The following is a 27,512-nucleotide window of genomic DNA, read 5'->3' as shown; positions in this document are numbered from 1 at the left end:
ATGGTCAAATATGGTCATATATGGTTCCTTGGTAATTAAATGCCTATGTGAGGGCGCTGTTTTTAAAAAGCGGCCACCCGCTTAAATTCTGTGATTGGTTAGATTTTCCCTTTCCATGGTAACTGTGGCAAAATTGGAACAGGTGACAGTATGGAGCTTTAAGTCTTTCACTTTCGAGGCGCAGACTGCCTTAAATGGCGTTTGACCGACGCAACTTTTTTGCTGAAATCGTTCTAGAACTACAAAGACTGTGGTACTAATCAACTAATGGTGTATTCTTGGTGCTGCGACTTCGGTTATTGAACAGTAAGCTGCCTCTACAGCTGCCAATTTTAGTTAAACAAACATTAACTTGTTAACATACCTGTTAGTGTACTGTGTACATTTCTTTAAACCGCAAACCGATTGTCGAGGCGCTGAACTGGAATCGCAGAATCTCAACCAAGGAAACTCTACATTCAATCAGAAAAACACTCAGTGTGTTACTGAGAGTTTACTGATGACACTTTACCATTCAACACTAACTACGAAGAGTATGAGCAGTTGAGACTCCGATTTGGAATCGTCGTGAGAGGTGCGAAACGAGCCTCGTAACGACAGACCACCAGGTATCGACGCAAGTACTTCTGGGTATATCCTCGATCTAAATTATTTCCTTTGCTCGCTGTTATTTACAATTAATACTTAAAAAGTACCATAAGAATTTTAGCAGTTATATTTGGCATTTAATCTAATTCCAGTTGTTTCTTCTAAAGGTGGTTATTTCTTCAATAACAAAAATACAAAGCTTGTAGTTTACGCCATAAACGTTCGGTACGAGACTGTTATTTGTCCCCGCAAGAGCCCGTTGACCTCATTTTACAATGAAACGAAGTCATGTGAGCCTCGGCAAAGATGTAAGGACTTGTGTGAGCATAGTTACTGTATTTTAATACTTCATTTGAATAACCATAGTCCCTAGCAACAGAACAACACGTTTGTGCATATGCAGGCGACGGTGACACCCAAACAATGAAGAAGGCCAGTCAAAGCTTTACTTGCTCGTAAATAAGGATTTACATCGCACTTGGGTAGCAAAAACAGTTTTAAATGGAAACGAGGATAAATTTTGTCCGGTAACGAGACAAAATGAAAAATATAGGGCCTAACTAGATATTTCTAAGCTTCTTTATGATGTGAAAATACATGACACTTACAAAGCATGATTCTCCACTGTTAAAGCATGGAGGTAGGAAGAGACTACCTCCATGGTTAAAGTAGTGACCGCCTTTTGTTCTATAGCTTGTTCCTACGGGGCACAACTTTCGGGAATGATACACAGGGACGGGTAGGCAAAGTCTTCTCGGGCCTGCATCAAAATTATAGAACGGTTAGGGTTAGGGTTAGGTCATCAGGTGCCAAGGGCTTTGTGTCATGGGAACGAACTCCATGATAATATTCTTCAAAAAGGCATTGCTCGCGATCCCTGGGATCGCCTTTGTTCTAGTCTGTAAGAGGATTACGGAGGTGTGATAGCCTTTTGTTTTCCATTGAAATTGCAATCAGGTTGGTAAATGTTTTGATGACACAATCTGGTGGCAATTCAAGGATGATGTTGTCAATGCTCTTCTCTGTGTTACAGCTACAGTTAGGCCTTCTGTAGCTTTTGACATGTTTTTGTTTTCTGTTCCTTGTATAAATAACAGCCTATGTGTACTTCCCAGTGCATTACGGAATGCCCAATATATTGTCTGCCAAGCAACTTACTTGTCAGTGAGTGACATGTATTTTATTGTTGCCCTGGATGTGATTACAAACCCCATCAATTCAGGACACAGATAACAGTCAATGTTTAAAAGCTTGATACTAATTAAGGGGCTGTATAAAGTATAAAAATTCTAGCTTTTACATGAAAACAATTGAGTTGGTAGCCGATTATGTGCAGATATTATGAAAGTCTAGATATTTGAGAAAACTGTGATTTGTATTTTATATCGACTGTTTACACAAGGATCACGTGACAGTCAACTTAAATAACCTCCATCGATTTTTTCTCCATCAGGACGATTGTTCAAACGCTGCAGTGTTTCTGATCGAAATCCAGTTGTTTAAATATCGCGAAAAGTATTTCAGAGTTATTAAACGTTTTTATTATCTATGACGCGTCAATTTTCCGGCCGATGACCCATTCATAGTATAACACCTTCAACAGTGTATATCAAAACAAATCACAGATAAAGTAAATCTAAGACAGAGTTTGCTATGTCATCAGGTGCCAGGGGCTTTGTGTCATGGGAACGAACTCCATGATAACATTCTTCCAAAGTCCCCTGTGCAAAGTTTTAGTCCTCTGAAAACGCAAAAAAACACTTTATAAAAGACTTCAACGCTGAAAAGAACGTTTCGACACAACAGGAAAAGAGTATGGAATGTCGTCTGACGTCACTGACAGTGTTTGTTGCAGGTTTGGCATCTATCGTTGAACACCTCGACCGGGTCAATGAGCAATAAATATTGCGTACGGTTGCAGACGTACTTGGCAGACATTTTATCAGCCAGAGCTTGGCAAACAATACAAACACTGATTAAAATATATGTACATGTCAAAGGTTAGTTCAGCACAATGAAAGAGCTATAAGAGACGCAAAGTAGACAGTAGGTAAAGCAACGAGTAACAGTAAACTTATAATCGTTCCGTTAATAATGCTTGACTAGCGTTGACAGCAGCAAACAAATAGTTGCATAAGGGGCTAATAATAGGTGAAGTAGTTTGATGCCAAAGGATCATGTGACAGTCAATTCAAATACCCCCCGATTATTTTTCCCATCGTGCAAACACTGCAGTGTTTTCGGTCAAAATTAAGCTGTGTAAATATCGCGAAAGTGTTTGAGATATATTAGAAAATCTAGATCTTTCGCCAATTTTCCGGCCGGTGACCCATCCATAGTATAACACTATAGCGACGGTTGATCAACTGGGTTCGCTCTCCCTATTCAAAAGATGCAGTAATACAAATCGGAAATTATTGATTCGGAATGAAAAAAAAAAACGCCCATGGAATATTAGTAGTAATGCGCTCTCTCTCTCTCTCTCTCTCTCTCTCTCTCTCTCTCTCTCTCTCTCTCTCTCTCTCTCTCTCTCTCTCTCTCTCTCTCTGCGACGGAATACATATTCAGGTAGTCTTTCTATGGTTTTGTGATGGACCTATCAGTTTACAGTAGAATGCCCTCGGGCAACTTTCTGCTTATACACACACACACATTTATATATATATATATATATATATATATATATATATATATATATATATATATATATATATATATATATATATATATATATATATTTATATATGTATGCATTTACCCGGTAGCTTGGTCATAGTGCAGTAAGCTGTCTCCTGAAGGTGCTCGTGATACTCAGCGATTTTTGCTGTCTTTTCCGAAATTGCTCCTCATTTTGTGACCTACATGTGTGCATGAAGATATCCTGAAGCTGACGACGTGAAAACTGTACTCGGTTAGTCAATAGTACTGCCATAATCTGCAATTTCTGAATTGCCCAGGGCCTTTGGCCTTTGGCTTCCTCGCCATTGCACATATCATTTCAGCATTCTTATGTAAATCAACATGAGGTGCTACGATTGTGGATCGTCAAATTCTGTGACTCTTGCGATATGTGACGAACTATTATGCCCTGAATGTGAGGAGAAACGGTTTCCTGGCACTATGCGTAGACGTCAAGAACGCAAATTGGGCAAACAGAAACAAAATTCTGTCGTAAATTTGAATCATCAAAAAAGTAACAGGGCGGACGAATCAACAGGTGCTGATGATTCCAGTACGAAAATATGTGACACGTCAAAGAATAAGCGTGGGGAGTCGTCATCGTCTACGAACGTACTGATCGTGAATGAGCTGCTCTGCTTTCTGGTAAATAAGATGGATGTTATGCCTACTGACATTTTGTCCAAGGTCTGTTGCGATTTCTATGAAGATTCTCAAATTGAAAATTCGAAAAAAGAGCTATTCGACCTGTGTTCGTCGGCTACTTCTTCTCGCTTCAGACGAAGACAAGGCCAGAACAAAAAGTTGAATAATGTTCAAGATATACTGAATTTGTTACATGAAGTTGATCCGGAGGTGATACCGTCCTTTGTAGCAGTTGATTTAGGTATCTACCACCCATAACACAAAATCATATTGATATCTCTGTTCTGATGCAACAGATGTCATCGATCAAGTCTGATATCACTTCACTGAAGGAGTGTACAAAGCATTCTTTACAATTGAACTTCATCTTGAAGATGAAATCGAGCTATTGAAAAACTCACAATCATTGAATCGAGTAAATTGTATATCAGAAGTGAATGAGAAATCCGTTGCGTGTCATTCTGAGATAGACGAAAACCGGCCACAACCAGTTGCGTGTGTTGAACAAGAAATTATCTCTGTCTTGAATGCACCAACACCGCATAAGCAACAGGAGGAAAACACCAAAGTCATGGAATTGTTTAATTCAGGTTCCCCGAGGAAGACCGTATCGCCGACGAAATCTTATGCAAATGCTCTGAAGTGTATACCACCACAACCAAGCGCGGGCCAAATTTATGATCAAACATCTGTGCACGAGAATTCGAGTATTACTGACTCCTCAAAGGTCGATTCCTTCAAATTAGTGACAAGAAAGAAAAGACAGAAACGAAGTCCAGTTATCGGTACTTCGCTCATATCTGACTGCGTTGTTCACGGAATAAATACAGAACCAACTGTACATATTTTTGTTAGTCGTCTGGGTCCTGATATTTCGTCAACACAACTGACTGATTACATCAAGAAGACATTTCATTGTATCTCAGTTATTGAATGTGAAAACTTTCCACCAAGTATGATTTTTATTCATCTTTTCGGATAACCGTGAAAGGAGTTGCGTATAGTGATATAGTATGCTCTGAAAAGTGGCCTTGCGGAGTTTTGGTTCGAAAGTTTTACCGTAGTCGTTCCAAAAAAGCATCCACAGAACAATGAAAATAGGGTCTTATAATTGTAGATCAGTTAAATCGTCGGTTGCAGATGTTGAAAACCTCTGCAATATGGTTGATATTTGTCTTTTGCAAGAGCATTGGCTCTTTAAAGACGAACTGTCTTTGCTCTCATTAATACATGATGATTTTCAGGCTTTTGGAGTTTCTGCAAGTGACACAAAGGAAGGCTTATTTGTCGGCCGTCCGTACGGCGGCACAGCCATACTTTGGAAAAAATCATTGGCGAGTATCATCACTCCCAAAACGTATAATGACCCAAGAATCATTGGTGTAGAGGTTTCGTTTAACTTTGGTACTTGCCTGTTACTTTGTGTTTATCTCCCCACGGATTGTCATGAAAATTTTGATGTTTTTAGTTACTATTTGGGCAAAATTCACTCTATAATACAGGATTCTGGTACACCATACACGATTGTAATGGGAGATATGAATGCTGACCCTAATAAGACCTTTGGTAGAGAATTAATTTCCTTTTGTAATGATTATAACTATGTTATTGCTGACATGTCACATTTTGGTCAAAGTTCAGATGTGTATACATATAAAAGTGAAGCCCATGGTTCAACCTCCTGGCTTGACCATTGTCTGTGTACCAAGGCCGCATATAGCGCACTTTCAGATATTCAAATTGTCGATGATTTCTTTTCATCTGATCATCTGCCATTCATTTGTCAATTTGCCTTTAGTACTACAGTGAGTTCTTCTTGTGATAGAAATTCTAGTGACACCTGTTCGCAGGTCAATTGGAAAGGAGTTGACTGGTCAGCTGTTGCTGACTCGGATATTCAAAGATATGCACTTCGTTCCGATTTCTATTTGTCACAAATTCAGATTCCCGGCGATTTGATTATTGTAAAAATCCAAACTGCTGCCACCATCAACATATCAGTCAAATTTCTTCGTACTATAACTCAATTTTGTAATGCTTTGACCAAGGCAAGTGATGACGTTTTCTGTTCAAGCAAACCAAAGCGCTACCATTCAATTCCAGGATGGAATGATGTCGTCAAAGAAGCACACAGTGCAGCACATCTAGCGTACAGTATTTGGAGATCAGCTGGTAAACCAAGGACTGGCCCGATTTCTGAGCAAATGCGGCGCACGAGATCCGTTTTCAAATATACCTTGAGAAAATGCAGAAAAGATGAAGCCACCAGGCGAGCTGATAGCATGGCAAACGCCCTTTTGGAAAATAAGCAAATTCTTTTGGGCTGCTGTTGCCAGTGTGAATAGTAAAAAGGTCCCTTTGGCGACTTGTGTAAATAATGCAAAGGGTGATCAGAATATTGCTAATATTGGGGTAGTCACTTTCACGAACTTATGAATTCTGTGAATAATGTGAAGCACAGGATGTATGTACAAAATTCACTAGACTTGATCCCCTATGCTGAAGAGATGTATATAAATGTCGATGAAATTCGTAATATCATCAGTAAGCTAGTCATGGGAAAATCACCGGGCAGTGATGGTATTGGGGTAGAGCATTTGCGTTATGCTAGCAGTTAATTGATTATCCATCTTGCAATGTGTTTCTCTTCAATGTTAATACATGGTTTTGTTCCCGAAAATCTCACCAATGTGATTCTTGTTCCCTTGGTGAAGGACAAAACGGCTGATTTGTCGAGCAAGAGCAATTATCGACCAATTGCACTGACCAGTGTCTTGTCTAAAATCTTGGAGCGTGTTCTGTTAAATCGTTGCGCAACACAACTTGAAACTTCTGAATACCAGTTCGGTTTCAAAAGGAAGCACAGTACTGATATGTGTGTTTTCCTCCTAAAAGAAACCATCAGGTATTATAAGAAGAATGGAAGTTCAGTGTATGTATGCTTCCTTGATGCCGAAAAAGCTTTCGACAAGGTTAACCATTTCACTCTATTGAAGAAGTTAATTGAGAGGCATGTTTCTCTTTACATTGTTCGTATTCTTAAATTTTGGTTTATTTCCCAAACATTTTGTGTTCGTTGGGGAAAAGCAATTTCTTCCACTTTTACTGTGTCAAACGGAGTGCGTCAAGGTGGCATCATGTCTCCCATACTTTTTAATGTATACATGGATGACCTTAACAAGGCTTTGTCTGCCTGTGGGATCGGTTGTGAAATAGGTGGTACAATGTTGAATAATTTATCGTATGCAGATGATATGTGCTTAGCAGCGCCTTCTATCAAGGGTCTAAGAAAACTACTCAAAATTTGCCAGAATTTTGCTGAAGAGAATGATATTGTATATAACGTTTTAAAAACAAAATGTATGTGTTTTAAATCTCGAAACAAATGCAGAATTATTCCACCAATTACCCTTAGGGGTTATAGTATTGATTTCGTGTCAAAATTTGTGTATCTTGGTCATGTTTTTACATTAGACTTAAAGGATGATGATGATATCGCCTCCCAACGTAGGGCATTATGTGGTAGAGCAAACTTACTTCTAAGAAAGTTTCGTAATTGCTGTTTGAGTGTTAAGTTACGACTTTTTAATACTTTTTGTAATAACATCTATTGTGCTCAACTTTGGTGTGATTTTAATGTTTCGTCCATTCGTAGCCTGCATGTTTGTCACAATAATGTTTTGCGCAGGTTTTTAGACTTATCGCGAAATGCTAGTATCTCAGCTGCCTTTGTTGAAAATCGTGTAAATAATTTTCCAGTCTTTAGAAGAAGACTTGTGTACAGTCTTGTCCGGAGACTGCAATGTACCGACAACAGTCTTCTAAGAGTTTTACTTTTGTCAGACTGTAGGTATTCTGGATTGCAATCTTATTGGAGACAGCTTCTGTATCGTTAGTCTTAGAATTGCTTTTTATTGTCTCTCAGTTCCTGTTTTTTAATGTGTGTTTGTAATCTGCCTGTACTTTCTTGTAGTTTGGTGTTGTGCTTGTTGGTGTACTGTGTAGCTTTTTTGATTCTATGGACGGTCCTTGTACCTGTCTGAAATAAAGTTTAATAATAATAATAATAATTTAAATATAATATGTATATTGTGGTGTGTGTTGTAAACCCCCGTATGTGTGGCCTCTGTCTGTATTAAATCAAACTGCAGATGTCATACAGGTTATCGAATTCCTCTGTGTCTCAGTATCCAACTGATAACAGCTCAACAGAGTGTTGACCTGGGCCACTCAGTAGGGTTGAACAGCAATGTTTGTGCATAGGCCAGGTACCGGTAGAAACATTTGAAATTGCAGGATTTAGAGAAGTGAGCCAATTCTCAACTGGTAACTTCACAGCAAATAAAAAACATATCCTGTAGCATATAGTTACGGTATTCGTCATTCGCAATGAATTCTATCAACCGAACTTGTCGTGTAATTTTCATTTTGCCATTTAACTATTAATTTGTCAATGGCGGGCAGCCGATTAGAGGAACGTGTTATCAGTATACATGTGTCAGATGTTCATGAGGAAAATTTATCACTTCACAATAACAGATTGCGCCAGTCAGGCGGAAAATGGTTTCGAACACTAAATACACTGAGTGCAGGTACTTAGTGTTCAAATTCTTTAGTATCCAAGTATCCATACTGATATCGGGTTAACAGACCTGTGACCTGGATAAGGTCAAAACTGGGTTAAAATTTGGACAACACTTAGGTAATGTAAGCAGTGAATTATTTAGCACTAGGAATAGCACGAAGAGTAACATATACTTTACTTTCGTCGGCTAAAAATCCCAGAAAAATAAAAAAAAATTGGATCATGCTCATGACAAGTACACATTATGAAGTAGCTCAGTCAAGGATGTACGATCGGAAAAATATAAGCATACTGCGCCGATTTCCGCGCAGAAATGTATCCATAGTAACCACGCGTGGCCACGCGCACATAGCACTGACGTTCCGAATGTTTTTCGTTGTACAAAATGTCATCTGCAGGGAAAGGAAAATCGCGCCGCGAAAATGTTCAGCGTGCCCTCAAAACACGCTTGAAGGTACGAGAATTTAGCAAAGAGATAAAAAAATGCAACATGACCGTAGCCTGTACAGCGTATTCAGAAGTGTGACGTCTGATTCGCTATACAAGAAGAGGTCACGGTTATAATCCCAATGATAGTGTCGCTAGGGGTCGCTAGTAAGTTAGACCTATCGGAGAATGGAAGAATGGCCGTCGCATTGTCGATTTGAGTGTACTAGCCGAAAATCTTGACACTTGTGTCAGTTGCGGGTTTGCCTTTATGATTGTCATCGTGTATTGGGGAAACGCCAAGTTCACGCCTCGGCTCCTGCTCCACATAGTGTGTGTGATAACTTAGCCTGCACTGCAGCGAAGTCAACCTAATTCCCCACCGATAAGTCACGGCAATAAATATTACGTGGTTTTTTATTTGCTGTCTTAATATATAGACTCTAAAAAGTAGAAGAACCTAAAAGTCTTTGCTTTGTTCAGTCATTTCCCTCTCATTAAAGTTTACAGGTAGGCCACAGGGGCTCATAAGTGCCTATTTAAGTCAATATTACAGCGTTTTTCTTTCTTTTTCAATGTTACAAATACTGCTGAAGAGCACAACACTTGTGTAACTGTCGTTGTGTAGCGTGTATTGGCATGTATAGTGCGTCCTCGTAAATGTGACCTTTAGTTCCGTGACCTCTAGGCCCGGCTCTAGCCATGCCTACTTCCTGCCCTGCCCTCGCTATGCTTACTGTACTATAACAGTAAACACAGCGACGTCTGTACACGTGGCCAGAAGGCATGGCCAGAGGAATTGGCTAGAGGTCACGGAACTAAAGGTCGTATTTACATATGATCACATTCCCCATTGAGGGCGCACTATACATGCCAATACAAGCTATACAAAAGACAGCTACACAAATGTTGTGCTCTTCAGCTTTATTTGTAACATTGAAAAAGAAAGAAAAACGCTGTAATATTGACTTAAATAGGCACTTATGAGCCCCTGTGGGTAGGCTTGAATCGTTAATCATGACATGCCTGGACAAGGCACACTGTACTGCAGGTAGCCACTGCAGATCAGCAGCACTTGAAGAGCGCCATCGCGCGACAAACCAGGGAGAGCATGGTTTTATCGCCAGAACCTGTAAATCCTAGTTAGATTTTGCTAAATTGTGAAAAATCGAGCTCGGTGACCTACTAAACAAAATGTGGTTTTGAAAAATTCACAAAAAGAGCTATCATTTAGCAAAGTTTTTAGAAAATTGACATTAGTAGAAACTATCAATTATTAATTTTGGTTAAAAAATAAATATCATGACTTTTTCACTCGATTTAATGCAAGTAAAATCTTCAAAAATGCAATCATGATATAAATATGGAAATGATGACCTGTTTTATTGATTTTTAGTGATTTTGTGAAAAACCGTAATTTTTTAATGTCATTTTGTAAAAAAACAAGCGCGGTGACCCCGTCTTTTTCCCAGTTTTGGACTATTCACATATGTAGGTATTCAAAAATCCCCATTTGAAAAAATTGACATTACTTTTACTTTTTCCGATCGTACATCCTTAAGTAAATTCTCGATCAAATTCGAACTCACAAATGTAATACACCTATTCAACAAGCGAAGCAATCACATGTCATCCGCTCGGCTAAATCTCCTCCCTTGCAAGAGTGGTTCAATAACGTTCAATTTTTTGAGACCGCGAACCCTCAACACCCAGTTTTGTCATCAAACAATCATATACATATATACGGCAACATACATCGATCACAAATGTTACAAATGCAATGAATTAATGCAATGACTTCAAATGAATTCATACCTTCATAAGTTGCGAGAAACAAAATCAACACTCAGTAAAGATGTGCCGAAGGTGTCTTCAATGTTTAAAATAGTCAGTGGCAGTCATATAAGGGACTGGTCAGTTTCTTCGGCCTGGGGGGGCCGGTGGATTATTTTTTGCCGACGTCAAAAAGTGGCTGACCCCCCCTATTCCAAATTTTGAAAACAGGGTGACCCCCCCCTATTCCAAATTTCGAAAACAGGGTGACCCCCCCCTGGCACACGACATAGGTAAAACAAAAGGTGGACATAAATCATATTATATTATATATATATAAATATATATATATATATATATATATATATATATATATATATATATATATATATTATATTTTACATTTTACATATATTTATATTTTAAATAGTCATTCTATGCTTTAATGAAATTGTTGACATGTCAGTTGTAAGATAGGAATTTCAAAGTGTCAATCTTAAAGTTTGAATACAGTACATTTTGAATGAGCTGTATTTTGAATGAGCTGTGAATGTATTTCACACTTTCTATGCTTAACCAAATGTCCTGAACTGTTGTACAGAAATGGATGTCAATCATTAATATCAAAGAGGAAAAAGCAGTGAATCAAAAACTTTGATGGGTGTTAAGACTAATGCCAACCATATAATTAAATCTCTTGAGGAGCCATAGAGAGCTTTTTTAGCCAAATCTGATGTGTACAGTGTCTGAGAGGACCTTTTCTTGTAACATTGAAACCATAAAAGCTAATAACGACAAAAACTGCCTTTTTAACTGTTATTTTGTTCATAAAAAAGCATCTTTCTACAGGAAACCTGTGACACAAAGGAAAATAATTGCATCAATGAGAAGGAAAGATATCTTGTCATTTTTCTATCTCTAAAATAAGTCACTGTATCAAATATATATTGTGAAATATTTGTGCATGCTGCTTTCTCATGCTGAATTCTCATAGAGTAAACAGAAAAGTATCAGGAATTTGACATCCTTTTCATATGAAATGCAGATTTCATAATGGTACACTTTCACTTAGCAAACATCAAGATATCTCTGATTTAATAAAGTATGGCGCCCGAAGGGCGCGCCGAAAAATATGAAACATCCTGATATCTCTGATATATATGCCTTGTATATTAAAGTCATGCACCTAAAGGGCATGCTGAAAAATGTCTGATATATTAAAGTAAAGGGCTTGAAGAGCATGCTGAAATATATTGAACATACAGATATCTCTGATGTATGTATGCTTGATATGTTAAAGTTGGGCGTGCTGAAAAATATGACTGATTATTAAAGTTACGCGCCCGAAGGGCGCGCCGAAAAATACAACTGAATGATGAAATTTGTGGATGACACTAGCATTTTAGGCAATGATGAGCCTGTGTCAAAATTCAAAAACACACTGACCCCCCCCCCCCCCCTATTGGGCATTTCAAAAACATGGTGACCCCCCTATCACCAAAGTCAAAAACAGGGTGACCCCCCCATGAATCCACCGCCCCCCCAGGCTGAAGAAACTGACCGTCCCTAAGCTGTTCTTGTGCATAAAAGGTATATGACCGACCCTCTCTCTATTCACGTCCAAGCACATGTCGTTCTTATTAGCATATCAATGGAAGTCAGAGTCCGCTGCCGGAGTGAAAATCTTGAGTAGTCCTTGGAAAATCAACCGAAATATGTAAACAAACCAGAGATTTTGTTCACAAAAGGAGTTAGGGAATGAGCAATAATCAGAGTTCAGGCAGGTATAGGTCATTTTATTGAATTACGCTCACTTTGGTTTATTTTGCTGTTCAAAGTCCTCACCCAAATTGGGTGGCGGTAATTGACCCATTGACCCAATTGGCCCGTAGCTATCCGTGGCAGGGTTGACCTTTTGATGACCCACATAGACACACTCCATCCCGCCCCAGATAGCTGTGTTTCCGTGGGGATTGACCTTTTGATGACCCGAATAGACACACGCTACCCCACCACAGATAGCTGCGTTTCCACAGCTCGAACATCAATGGTGCACCTAATTCTATTTAAAGATTACTATGTCCTAGCTTTGTTGAAAGTCCCTGCCATTGGTAATAATTGAATGTCCTAGTATTATTTTCATTTTAATAATGTTCAATGACGGTCGATTGTTCTTCATTTATGCACCTTTATTTTTTTATTTTTAGGGTCTGGTCAGTGGTGATACTTTATTGAAATTTGGGTCGGTTACGACAGAAAACTTTCGAAGCCTGCAGAACATAGCTGAAGTTGTTCAACACAGTCAAAGGGTTAGTGTTGTTAGTTTTCAGCTTGCCATTCTTCCTGAAATATGGGAAAAGAATTGCGATGACAGCATATACCAGCACATAGTCAGTGCATATGTGCTGTATTATTGAGGTATCCCTGTCATGTCTGTTGACAAAAAAAGCCTGTCAAGTTGTACAGTTAGTCAGTAAAACATGAAAACTACCCTGGTTGAATTCCAATGCATCATCAGGTATGGCTAGCCCTTTTGAGTGATTGAACTTTTCCCACTTAAATTTCAGTGCAACATTTTACAACCAATATTTGAGAGAGGAGGAGCATGGTTAAATTTCTGACTTTAAAGGGCTGGCCAATAGAGGGCGCTAAAACGAAGTCATAGAGAATACACAAAATTATCGTTTCATTTTTATGCTTTCGTGTGCTTTCACTTCATAAAATTTACAATTGTTATAAATTTTTCTGTTGTTTTTGAAATTTTGGATCAATTGGACATAATTTTTCATTGACTACAGTTTTTGTTCACAATTTTGGAAAAACTCTAAAAAAAGTGTCCTGGCCTGAAAAAAATTGTCTGTATGATAATTCATAGAGGCAATAAAAATCTACTTTAGCACTGAAAGGGTGAAATGGTTTGTGGCCTGTGCTCTCAAGGGAGGTTAATTTAAACTTTTTAAATGTACACTGTTCACATAGAGACACATAAAAATCCATGCAATACTCTTCTCTGATGTTTCATTGTATCTACTTTATGACTAAACTTAGAATGTGTTTTTCCGATTTATGTACTTATTTCGATGTTTAAGTTGTTTCTTTATTTCTTCATTCATTCATTCATCTATCAGAGACCTGTCAGTGTAACAGTCATCAGGAACAAAGAGCTCATTCACCTTGGAATAACACCACAGCCATGGTCAGGAAGGGGTCTTCTTGGGTAAGTCCCATTACATCTTGTGAGTTCTAAATGTCCATAGAAAGTTGAACTCTTCAAGACCAAAGATCTCCTATCAAAATTTTGACCTATTACAATGGGGAAGTCACCATTCTGCTATCAAAAGAGACCAGAGGATTAAAGTTGACAATAGATGGCTTACTCATCATTCAAATTGACCACGCTACAAACAATCCCACATGCGCAAACATGCATAGAAATACATGTAGTTGCTTATGTGCTCGTGCACATGGGTTTATTTTGTACCGCCATCACGTGATGTCTTTGGTGTACTGAGTCTGTAGAACACATGGCGTCCTTTTCCTTGCAGAGTAGAACCATGTGCAGGTTGAATGTAGAATGATGTAAAAACACTTCCAGTCCAAGTTCTCTCACAGATATGGTCTAATACCCCTGAAAAGTTTGAATATATCTGTTATTAGTTTTTGAAATGTGAAAAAAATGCATATTGTTGTCCAGTCATTTGAACTTTATTCTCCTAGTATATTTTTAGACATCACCAACAGAAAACCGCCTTCAACAAACTTCAAAATAATGAACAGAATTTTGATTTTTGTACCTAACTGAATGCAAATTTGACTTCTTTCAGATGTAACATCGTACCATTGAGTTCATAATGGATAACTGTGAGAAGTTGGAAGATTACTGCATCACCTCTTTGTTCTCAAAAACACTACTATCAATAGTTGTACCTCTTGATACAGGATATTTATATTTTACTTTACTATTTGAACTGCTAAAGATATTATTTGATTTGAGACATGGCTGCACAAATGTGTTATTTTACTAGCATTGTCAATAAATAAAGACTACAAAACTTATCGTTACTTATATTGTAATAAGCTGTCATTGTTTGTTGATCCATTCTAAACTTTGTTCTTCAATTTCATCTATTCTATATCCCACACAGATATTTGACTTTAATATCCGAACTTCAGCTTGAATTTGAAACGTTTCTGTAAAAGTGTTAGTCTACTTGAATCAAAACACAGGCTGATGTGTTATCATAGCCTCCAACTTCTTCAGTGAGGTGTGAGAGCCAGCTGAACCATGAGCATACATGAATTTCAGACACAATACCACTGAGGGCGCTATTTTCATCACTTGCTCAAACTTTAGCAGGGCCTTTCAGTCAATGCTTTTATACCATCTATTTATCTTCATGCTAGTGTGGTTTTCTGCGGTAAATTAATCATAACTTTGGAACGGTTACCAAAATTGTAAATCACACAGATGTGATGTAAGGCAAGTAAAGTTCCATGTTAGTCAACTCACAATCCTGGAAATACTTGCTCAGAAAATAAACACACCATAAAACAATGCCAAAGGTCATTTGAGTGGTTCAGCTGTGCTCAGACAGGCACTGAAACAGAGCTGTGTGAAAATATCTGGTGTGAGATGAGATAACAAGGACTTCATGACCGGATATTTTCATATTCACTTACAAGATCAGGTATACTATGGCAAAAGTGAAGATAATTTTAAGACATTTCCTTTCCGTAGACATTTAGAGCCAGTAAGTGTGTGTGGCTATACCATCATCTTGTACACTAGTCCAGAACATGACAATCAGACATGTTGTGTCTAATACATTTTATTACTAAAATATACAAAACGACATCTACATGAAATCTAAAATTGAACCATGAACATTTACCGAAACCTAAGATGCATATAAAATATGAGCATTTCAACTACAACTATACTCAATCCATGCTACCTGTGAGCAGGTTTTGTTGGCCATCCTTTTGGCATATTTTGCTATGTCAGTATTATTGAAAAATATTGCTGAACATAAAGTAGACAGACTGCAACACTATTCATTGAATCATATCACTGAAATTAATGTCCTTCTTCTGCCTGATGAAAAGTAAGCCAAGCAACACTATCACTAGAGGTACTAAAATCCATATATTTGAATAAATGCAGGACATGAGGAAATATTCTGAAAATATTTTCAACTTAAGTACAATATACTTCTGCTATTCATGTTCCTTCAACACAAAAGATGAGATAATTCTAGGGACAGTTTTCGTAGCTTTATGTTAAAGATACGGACAGTGATGAAAATAATATAGACCGTAAAATTGTAAATATAACAGGAAACATGTTCAATTTTTGCTTTCTTGTAGACAGATAATAGACATAATCTACTCATGTATTGCATGATTGCAATTATAAACTCACTTGTGGGTTTTATTCTACAAATTAGAATACTGCAAACATAACAGATTAACCAGTATGATATGCACATTGAACTTAAAAATTAAAGGCAGTGATATAAATTACATAAGAATAATCTTTCATACCGAAGTAAAACCAAACGGCAACATTCCAAACATTTTTACAGAGTCAGAAAAATACTGAAACACATGTATTTACAGCATGAGAATACTACTGAATGCCTTCACCAACATGTTTTCAGCCAGTGTGAGGGAATGCTGAGAAATGTTTAATTGTGTTTTTCACAACTTTCACAAAATTTCAAAATTCTAGTAGCAATCTCTTGGAGTGCAATTTAAGCACTTGATCACGATTGTCAATACAAAACTTTGTTGACATAAAGGGCAATATTCAAATATATTAGAAGTGTTAAAGTGAACAATGATGGTAAAATAATTCATCCTCAAGCAAAGTAAAACCAATTCTCTAGTAAAATTTTTACAATATCACAAAAAGTAACAAGACACATGGTGCTATTTGTATTTGCTGCTGGAGAATACAAATGAATGCCTTCACCAATGTGTTTTCAGCCAGTGTGATGGAATCAGGAGAAACATTTATTATGTTTCGTACAAATTTTCTTAAATTTCAAAATTCTAGCTACAGGCTCTAAGAATGTAATTTCAGTACTTGATCACTATACTGATTGCAATAACTGTTCATTTATGTTTCCATCTATGTTTACACAGATTTCATTCTTTTTCCAGCAGGGAAAGGGTTTGAAAGTAGTTACCTTCTGTCATGCCAAATTGGTTACATGTACAACAAACTTTAACAAAATGTGAAACATCAAATTGATTCCAGTATTCAAACTTACTGGACAAGCTACAAAAAAGAAAGAGATATTCTATGTGCACTCAGAACATCCAAGGGGAGATTACATCATGCATACTTACACATAGCTCATCTCTTATTTATTAAACCAAACTGCATGAATATACAAATGCGTAAATCCATCTTTAAGTATGCTAAATAAACATATCAAATCTTTAAGTAATATCTGTGAAAGTCAAATATATGAAGGACATGTAATACTTATCTACTGGATATAAGGTATCTCTATGTTCTCTTACTGCCCTACTTAGGTAACAAGTCACTGCTAAAATACTAAATTATCGCACAAAACACTGATTACACACTCTTCTTTCAATATTGTATGTAATATGGCAGTATAAAACCCAGCTTGCTATTGACATCTGTATGGGTACATTTCATGTTCTCAAGATAACTGAGGAACTGGTGTTTAATTCTGAGCAATCTCATCTATTCAACATATTAATACCTGTACACTGTAATTAACTTTCCCAAGGAACATTGCAGGTAATTAACACGCTCTTGATAGTTTACAATTACACAGAGGTACATTTACAGAGAACACCACATTAACCCGTCAAGCCATTTAGCAAAATGCCGAGTGAGACTGGGAGTCATTTGGCCAGATAACAAATAAATTGGCGATCAACTTCACTGGTTGGGTACAGCAATTGCAAACACTAAAATAAGCGGGTAATCTCAATAGTTGTGAATTGTAAATTATTCTTCATTCCATTCAGTTTATTTTCTAAGATACACCATGAGACAAATGGTTTGTACCACTGTGCGATGTTTACGCAGCCTGTAGTATCAGTATCAATTTTATGGCCAGAGTTGGGCTTCCTGCTGACTTTTGTATTACAATCGCTGTACCAGACCACTGAAGTTGACCGCCAATTTACTTGTTATCTCACCAAATGACTCTCTGTTTTACAAGGCATTTTGCTAAATGGCTTGACGGGTTAATGTGGCGTTCTCTGTAAGACGATACTTCAACATTCAACACCAGAAGAGTGTTGTCGGGCTATCACATTGTTTGCATCTTATTCTGAAATCAATTTTGATACAAAGTGTATAACAAAATCCTTTCAGCATCTGATCAAACCTAACTTTTTTGCTGAAAATAATGAGCTGTCACAGCTATATTATGGGAATGAAAACACGACAAATGTACAATCCACTTAATCACTCTGTCATGATGAATATTTCTGAATGCAACATGTTGGCAGAGGTTAAGACATCAGAGTAGAAATTTATACAAACTTTTTCAAAGCAATTTTGTGTTTCGTTGTCGTCATTTCATAGTGCTATGAAATATATCACAGGTTTTAACTTGGATTTGGCTGAAATACACAACTTCTGTGATATATCTTCAATCTACATGTATTATTGTGGGAATAACATCCCAATTTTACATTTGATGATTTTCATGATTTTGCTGGATCTTTTTCAGTAGGAGGGCGATAGCCAGAGGTGCTAGGCTGTGGAGATGATGGTAGTAAAGTTTGTTCTTTATGCTGTGCTCTGTGATATGACATTTCTTTTGAATGTTGCTCTTCTTGGGAATAGGACATGCTTGATTTGGCAGCTTGATATGTTGCTTTTTCTTTCTCTGAAACAGCTTCACTTTCTTCTAAGCTTGTCATTGATGAAATACCTTCACCGTAAGACTTTGTACTACTGTATCGTGTGTTATTATGACTAAGATCAAGATGAGTAAGTCTGCGCATGGACCTCAACCCTTCACTCAATCTGTGTGCACCACTGTCTCCTATGTTATTATGACTAAGATCAAGATGAGTAAGTCTATGCATTGACCTCATCCCTTCACTCAAACTCTTTGCACCACTGTCTCCTATGTTATTATGACTAAGATCAAGATGAGTAAGTCTGCGCATGGACCTCATCCCTTCACTCAAACTCTTTGCACCACTGTCTCCTATGTTATTATGACTAAGATCAAGATGAGTAAGTCCATGCATTGACCTCATCCCTTCACTCAAACTCTTTGCACCACTGTCTCCTATGTTATTATGACTAAGATCAAGATGAGTAAGTCCATGCATTGACCTCATCCCTTCACTCAAACTCTTTGCACCACTGTCTCCTATGTTGTTATGACTAAGATCAAGATGAGTAAGTCCATCCATTGACCAACGTCCATGAAACATAAACGACTCTTGTCTATGTAATGCAATCATCCCTTCACTCAAACTCTTTGCACCACTGTCTCCTATGTTATTATGACTAAGATCAAGATGAGTAAGTCTACGCATTAACCTAATCCCTTCACTCAACTCTTTGCACCACTGTCTCCTATGTTGTTATGACTTAGATCAAGATGAGTAAGTCCATCCTTTGACCAACGTCCATGAAACATAACGACTCTTGTCTATGTGCAATCATCCCTTCACTCAAACTCTTTGCACCACTGTCTCCTATGTTATTATGACTAAGATCAAGATGAGTAAGTCCATGCATTGACCTCATCCCTTCACTCAAACTCTTTGCACCACTGTCTCCTATGTTATTATGACTAAGATCAAGATGAGTAAGTCTACGCATTGACCTCATCCCTTCACTCAAACTCTTTGCACCACTGTCTCCTATGTTATTATGACTAAGATCAAGATGAGTAAGTCTATGCATTGACCTCATCCCTTCACTCAAACTCTTTGCACCACTGTCTCCTATGTTATTATGACTAAGATCAAGATGAGTTAATCCATCCATTGACCTCATCCCTTCACTCAAACCCTTTGCACCACTGTCTCCTATATTATTACGACTAAGATCAAGATGAGTAAGTCCATATATTGAACCTATCACTTCACTCAAAGTCTTTGCACTAACGTCTCCGATGTTACTTTGACTTAGGTCCAGGTACTCAAGGTTCAGATAATGTAACCATTGTACAAAGCATTTAAAGTCCTTCTTAACCCACTGTTTCTCTTTGACTGTAAGCGTTTTGAGTTTAGCCATTTGTTCAAGATTGGCAAACGTTTGGACAGGTAACTCATCTGAATCAAAATCTATATCCCCAATTAATGATGACCCACTTAATTGATCTTTAATGTATGGAAAAATGGCTTTTAGGTTATGAATATTATTGGCAACGTTGATGAAGGGTTTGCTAACATGCATCCGCTGAATGCGAACTAGATATTCTATATCTGACATGCCAATGTCGGTGTCACTAAAATTAATATACTCTAGTCTCTTCAGTGAAAGTACAGCATTTCCCACAACTTCAACACCTTTATTATCAATTTTACTTCCACTAATGTCCAAGTGTCTCAAACAACTGAAGTGTTTTAAACTTTCAGCTAAGAAGGGGAAAACGGCGGCGTTCAACGATGCAAATGTTAAACGTTCCATATAAGAAAAAACTGATAAATCATTCAACACGCTTTCGTAATCAGTTTCAGACCACTCTACATTCTTTGGAATTTCTACAGTGGTAATCTTTGAAATAGTTTTGAAAAAGACCTGCAAGTGTTCATCCTTTAATGTCAGGTTTTCTCTTTCAACATCAGGTAAAATAGCTGATGTAGGAAGTTGGTTTGCAATGTAGGGAATTACTTTCTGAAGCCCATTTAACATGTGACTCACATCAATGTCACAATTATATCATAGCTTTCTATTTCAGATAACAGTGTCTGCACTCCAACAGCACCAATTTGATTTGAATTCATGTTTATGTAACAAAGTTGACTGAAGTCAGATATCATTTTACCAACCTGATCAACATTTTGAATTTTATTGAAACTGATATCTAAATATTTAAGTCTTTCTGGAATATTTAAAAGGAGAGAATACAACGGCAACTTTAAGTTATTGTGACTTAAGTTAAGTCTCACTAACTTTGTGAGATGTTTTAGGGAAAAATATCCTTTTGCCATATTGTGTGAGAGACTCAAACTGATCAGTGTAGATGGCAAAAATCTGATGATATGATATAATGTGCCGCTGTGTAACTGATTTTTACTCAAATCAAGGTCTGTCAATGCATCGAGATGCGGAAGACTAGTAACGAAGGTCTGAACATTTGTAAGACTACATTCTATCATCACTAACTTAGTCAGGTTTGACAACAAGACAAAACTGTTACAAATTCCAGAACATTCCTTTTTTGATAACCCAGACAAATTAACCTCTGTAACTTGCATCAAATTATCAAAGATAGAACTGCTCTCAATATCACTGAGTCGTAAGTTATCTTGCTCTAAGTTGATTGATACAGTTGGCATTTGATCAATGATATGAGGCATCAGAGTAAAGTTATGACTTACACCAATTTTTACCATATCTGTGCTTCTAATATCATTCAACAAATTGTGAATGCCAACGTCATTAAACTTATTGGAGCCAAGATTAATGAAGTTAAGGTCATTGAAACTGGATATAACATTACCAACACTTGCAACATTTTCAATGTAATTTGAACTGAAATCCAAATACCTTACAGTTGTTGGTAAATATTTGAGTATGTCAATTAGTGACTGATTAACCTTGTTATGACTCATATCAAGGTGTGTTAACTGTGATACATGATTGAAACTCTGGCCAATGTCTACTATTTGATTATGACTCACATCAAGGTGTGTTAACTTTGATAGATGATTGAAACTCTGGCCAATGTCTATTATCTGATTATGACTCACATTAAGAAGCGTCAACTGTGATAGATGATTGAAACCCTGGCCAATGCCTACTATTCGGTTGTGACTCACATCAAGGTGTGTTAACTTTGTTAGATGATTGAAACTCTGGCCAATGTCTATTATCTGATTATGACTCACATCAAGGTGTGTTAACTGTGATAAATGATTGAAACTCTGGCCAATGTCTACTATTCGGTTGTGACTCATATCAAGGTGTGTTACCGTTGTTAGACGATTGAAACTCTGGCCAATGTCTGTTATTTGGTTATGACTTACGTCAAGATGTGTCAACTGTGATAAATTATTGAAACTAATGCGAATATATGTTATTTGGTTATGACTTACGTCGAGGTGTGTTAACTGTGATAGATGATTGACTTTCCGGCCAATATATGATATTTGGTTATGACTTAGATTTAAATCTGTCATTGAGGATGGCAGGGAAAGATATATGCATGAATCAAGACCAATATTGCTCAAGTCCAACTGCCTCAATTGTGTTAAATGCTCAAAGGACTCTTCCATTTTTTTGAAATTGTTATGGCTGACATTGAGTACAGTGATTGACGTTGAAATCAATTTTAAAATCTTTTGTATATCAACATGGCTGAGTTTATTATAACTTAGATCTAATTCTTCAAGTTGAGTGTAATTTTCCAGATTTTCACAAATCCCTTCATGAAGATCATTTTGACTGAGATTTAAGTGAGTCACTGATGTGGGAATGAATCTGAAAACATGATCATTGGCTTTAAGGTTGCTGTTACTGATGTTAAGATGCTTCAAATTTCTGAAACGTTTCAACTCAGAGAGCAGAACACCTGACATGTTCATGCCACTGAGGTTTAAATCTGTCACTTCTGAAGAAATTTGTTGCAATAAAACTTGCATACCATCTGTGCTACCACAACAATGACCTAGCTCTACCTTTATAAGTTCTTTTAAATGTTTCAGTCTCTCACCTAGCAACAACATAATCTGTTGGTCTAACTCAATACCACTCAGATCAATGCTTACAATGTTACTTAGTAGTGATAAATTTTGACATAATTTTGACAGCTGACTATTGATTAACTTTGTGCAATCTATGTGTCTCACATGTTCTAAATTTCTTATTAAACTTGCAACATCATCCAGTGATTTAAGAGTGAGATCACCAACATCTTGCAACTGTGCTGTAGAGGTACACAAAGGTAGAATTTCAAGTAAACCTTGTGCAATATCATTATCATCTACCCTTACATGTACTTTATCTTTTATAGGCAGCAATACTGTACATCCTAAACTACCAATATTGTTTCGGCTCAGGTCTAAACTGCTAAGACATGGCATTGCATTCAATGCCTGTAACAGTAATTGGCAACCCCTCCAGGACAACCCATTTCCAGCTAAACACAACGTGTTGATATTTAAGCTGACATTCTCTTCAGACAAAGAGAGTAGAAATTGCTCACACAGTTTTTCTCCCAACCCAGTAAGGCTTAGTTTCTCAAAGTGTGGCATACATGACAATGCCTTTATAAACATTTCCACTGTGCATTTCTCAATTTCTTCAAGTATGCTCACATTACTTGAAATGCTCACTGATGTAACTGCTGGTTGCTGAGTTGTATCGCTGCCAGATCTAGATTTTGCATGTTTGCATAGCAGTGGTAGAACTCTCAACAACTTGGCAGTCACAGTGAAGTCATGAGAATTGTTTATTCTGATTGTACACCTGTCAACAGATAATGGATCTCCTATGATATTTGTCAGACATTCTTTGAATTCACTTGAGAGAAAAGCTTCATCAATCTGTGAAAACAATTTAATGTCTTTGATTAAAGAAGTGTACTGTAATAATACGGCAAAAGCATGTAAACTTTGATTGGAGATCCCTGTGCACGTTGACAGATCTAGTGTATGGTTCTGACCTATAACTTCCTCAATGTCTCTTGCAAAGACAGAAGGTATTTCTGATTCAAACAAGCAGCTACCAACCAATCCAAGGTTGTCAATATCAATGAAAGTTTGCATTTCACTAAATTTAACAACTTCATTCAGGTAATACGATGACTTTTCACCCAAAATCCCAGTGACATATGGGAAACAATACGACAGGTTGGCCTGCAAAATCTTTGTTTTCTCTTCCCTGAGTAAAATTGGTATATTTTTGGGTGAAACTGCAACAATGTTACTCACATACGTTGCAATGATGTAACTGTATACATATTTGCTTTGGAAAGTATAACAATCATCAGACTTAGTCAACAAACCAAAAAAGTGTGATTCCAAATTTGAAATACTTTCAGCAATCCATGATGGATTCAATATTCCAACATTTTCCTCAGTGATGTGCTCATACAGACACTTTCCAATATCATTAAACACAACTTTCAGAATTTCGCTGAGATTTTCCACTTTCATATTATTTTCTTTACAGTACATCTCTGCATGGTGTATGACGGCATACTCAGTTGCTTTCGTTACTGTTGGAGGAAAAGTAAAGGAATTTTCAAACCAAAAGGATACAAGGCAAGGGAAGAAAAACTCTTCTTGTCTCAGAGCATCTACTACTGGATCAAACTTTGATTGTTCAAGTAATTTCTTTGCTTGTTGTTCATCATGTACTTGATCCATGACAAAAGCTTCCCATTTATCACATACTGTAACTCGGCGCAACGTTGCTCTGCATGCAGTGGAAACTGATGCCCTTTCTGTTCAGTGAAAACAAAAAAGATGGTAAAATTGAGTTGAAAGCAAATTTGACATGTTTGTATGTTAAGAAGGAAGCTAAAAATTTGAATTAGATCGAGCGATTGAGGTGTTTTCCGTATTCTAAAAACCCATTCTGGAAAATGTGCTTACTGTAAATACAAATTTGACATTTTGCCTTGCCTATGTTACATATAACTATATAGTCATACATATGTTGGCAGTGTATTGAGCCTGTTTCATTGCTTTAGATATATTTATGTGGTTCTTGGCAAATCTTTTTCTTTGCATATTCCTTCTATGTTGGCAATAGACATATTCTGTTTAAGACATTTACATTGTCGTATTCTCATCACTTCAACAGCAACTTACCATGCATCTTTTGTTTCACTTCTTCGTACTCTTTATCATCTATCTCCAGTTTGATTCTTATGGTAATACCAGCCTTCAAAGCTTTGTCTCTTATGTCAGTTGGTATAAGTATACTAGTCAGAGCCTTGTCCACTGTACCATCTTTATATTTCTGCCAGAAATAATCTAAATGCTTCTCTGTGAGAAAACTCAATATAAATAATAGGGACCCATGTTTAGCTACAGTAAAGTCAACCCCGAATTCTTTTAATTTATCTATACATTCTCCAAGCTTGGCATTGTCATTTTCTGGTACAGAGTCAATGTATCTCCTTACTAACTCTATTAATCCTTCTTTGAGCTCTTGGTTCAACCTCCTATCTTTAAGGTCCAGTTTTTGTCTTTCATTTTCATTTTCATCCATCACCACATTGATTTTCCCTGTCATCCCTGTAGAAAAAATATTAGAAACTGTTAACTTAAATACATTTATAATTGTCACCTCTTCTATATAAAGTGATTTTTTGGCATAATAAGAAAGAATGCTTTTTAAATACAATATAATATTTTTTATATTTTTGCAACAATTCTCATTTTCTGAGACCTCTTCTCCAATAGCCCCGCAATATCCAAATTTTAGTTTTTCAAATTATGAAGTCAAGTACAATATAATGTAAGGAATGTTTGGCATCTGTGTCTTAAGAGATCTTAACTACATTCATTGTGGAGTTTACAAGGTGTGTTTTATGTTGCCAAGGTGATTACATAACTTATCCTCGAAAATATGCATCCAATATCGATATGTATCATTACCTTCACTTGATGTTTGGTTCAAATCGTTACCTCTATTGAATACAGATGTGGATGTGTTATCAACAGGATCTAAAATGGGAAATACGAAGATTAAATAATCGTTTGGTTTGTGTCAAAAAGAGATTTTCTAAATGCACGACGTATAGACATTGAAATGGTGAAGCAGTTATTTCACAATGACAATGTGTTAAAATGAGCGTTCCAGTAAAAGTGTCACAAGCCTTTGGAAATTGACACCACTACTACTACTACTACTACTACTACTACTACTACTACTACTACTACTACTACTACTACTAAACTTACCAGTTGTGGCATTATGTTTATTCTTGAATTTGCATACTCTTTCTTTTAGCAGTTCTTTTCCCATTTGTCCAAACAACTGCTCTAGCAAACCTAATTTATTGTAAGTAATGTCACCACGTTCTTTTAAGTGATGGAAAACATCAGAGGCACTTTGAAGCTTTTCCATCTCTTTCTTTGACAGCTGGTTTCCTCTGAGTAGCCTCTTCATTTTTGACACATCATTTCCATCCATTTCCTCTTGTAAATCTTCAAACAAGATGTTGAGTGGGCTGATGGTACTTGCCCCTGGAGCCTCTGCCATGATCAGGAATTACACAAATTCACTTATTCTACTTACAGTGTCTCTAATGTGTAACCCTTGTCCTGGCAGGGCTCCATAATACCAATGCTATTTCATTGAAAATACTGCTCATCAAGCTCATCAGACAAAAGGAATGTTGTACCTGAATAAAATAACAATGTAAATATATATCACATTCTTTTGATATTTGGGAAATTTAAAAATGCAAAACTGATTCCATACAAATTCACATTCACGGTCAAATGGTTTTCAACAAATTTGTGCCTTTGATGATTGCATGACCTTTAATGAATTTATAAACAAAACGGCCACGAGTTAATCACGAGAACCAAAGAGGAATATTTGAGAACATGGACCAATATCAAGGGCAACTTCTTTGAGTAATGTGCTATTTTCTTAACGCCCTCTCACTTACGCATCACTGAAGTTTTAGTAAAGAGATAGTATTCTCTATTTTCAGTTTGACAACACTAATGGGACTCTAAAATATCTTATTCTGAGAAAAAATTCTTTCACAAATTCTTTTTTATTTGCGCATATCAACACTTAAGCCTAATTTGTGGCTGCGACGTCCTTTCGTTAAAATTTAACACATAGTTTATGGCCTCAAAATTATTTATATGTTTACATTCTTATTGTTCAGTATCATATTGGTCTGTTTTCTCTGGTTTTTCGGGAATTTTAATTTTATAAAGCCAGTCTATGTATTATGTCCATGAAATGATAACAGTGATAAATGATATATCATAACAGTATATTGAAATTCTGGCGTGGAACGTCATAACGGATTTTTGTTCAAGCCGGGAGCTCGCGCATATGCCAGCAGTGGTATATCGCCAATATACCACGGTTCTCTTTTCGTCTCGACCAATCAGATCGCAGTATTTACACCATCAATATACTGGTATGATATAATTAATGTTTTAAGGATGAGTTTTAAAAGGCGTTTGACCGACACAATTTTTTTCTGAAAAGGCTGTAGCATTAATGGTGTATTCTTTGCGCTGCGACACAGCATTATCTACAGCTAGCAAGTTTAGTTGAGTATTAACAAACAAACGTCAGCTTATTTGCTTACCTGTTAGCGCACTGTGTAAATTCCATTTAACTGCGACTGAGTGTCGAGACACTGGACTATGGCTTTTAAACGGGGCGTATGCTTAGGTACATGAATAACTCTGTGCAACTTGAACTGGAATCGCCAACTCTCGACCACCGGTAACTCTACATAGCATCAGAAAAACACTCACTGTGTAACAGAGAGTTAACTGATATGACACTGTAGCATTTAAAACCTATAATGAAGAGATTATACGAAGTTGAAGACTCCGACGTACGCGGAATTAACTTCCGAAGCGAAGCTAGGCTTCTTTATGGCAGACAAAAATTTACCAACGCAAGTACTTCTGGGTACAT

At 36.9% G+C, this 27,512-nt stretch overlaps 2 protein-coding genes and 1 long non-coding RNA gene across 4 annotated transcripts in view; 1 reads left to right on the top strand and 2 right to left on the bottom strand.

Moving 5' to 3' along the window:
- Positions 1-27,512, bottom strand: part of LOC139129296 (uncharacterized) — a 413,410-nt gene that overhangs the window by 53,557 nt on the left and 332,341 nt on the right. The gene's annotated exons all lie outside the window — the stretch shown is intronic.
- Positions 12,336-14,758, top strand: LOC139129990 (uncharacterized). Of its 2 annotated transcripts, none has more exons than XR_011551734.1 (4): positions 12,336-12,480; positions 12,904-13,005; positions 13,825-13,913; positions 14,521-14,758. It is a non-coding gene; the product is annotated as an uncharacterized lncRNA (long non-coding RNA). The 2 variants fall into 2 exon arrangements; XR_011551735.1 differs by having other exon boundaries at positions 12,340-12,476.
- On the bottom strand, positions 18,395-27,498 carry LOC139130254 (uncharacterized). Its single transcript, XM_070696005.1, has 6 exons — positions 27,175-27,498; positions 25,796-26,238; positions 25,490-25,558; positions 24,698-25,126; positions 21,770-24,327; positions 18,395-18,448 (listed from the first exon to the last, which is right to left on the bottom strand). Exons 2-6 carry the CDS (start codon positions 26,094-26,096, stop codon positions 18,395-18,397), a joined length of 3,411 nt encoding a protein of 1,136 aa, XP_070552106.1. The 5' UTR covers positions 26,097-26,238; positions 27,175-27,498.

The sequence above is a fragment of the Ptychodera flava genome, chromosome 3 (genome assembly GCF_041260155.1).
Source record: "Ptychodera flava strain L36383 chromosome 3, AS_Pfla_20210202, whole genome shotgun sequence".
Lineage (NCBI taxonomy): Eukaryota > Metazoa > Hemichordata > Enteropneusta > Ptychoderidae > Ptychodera > Ptychodera flava.
This window is presented reverse-complemented; position numbering and strand designations above follow the sequence as displayed.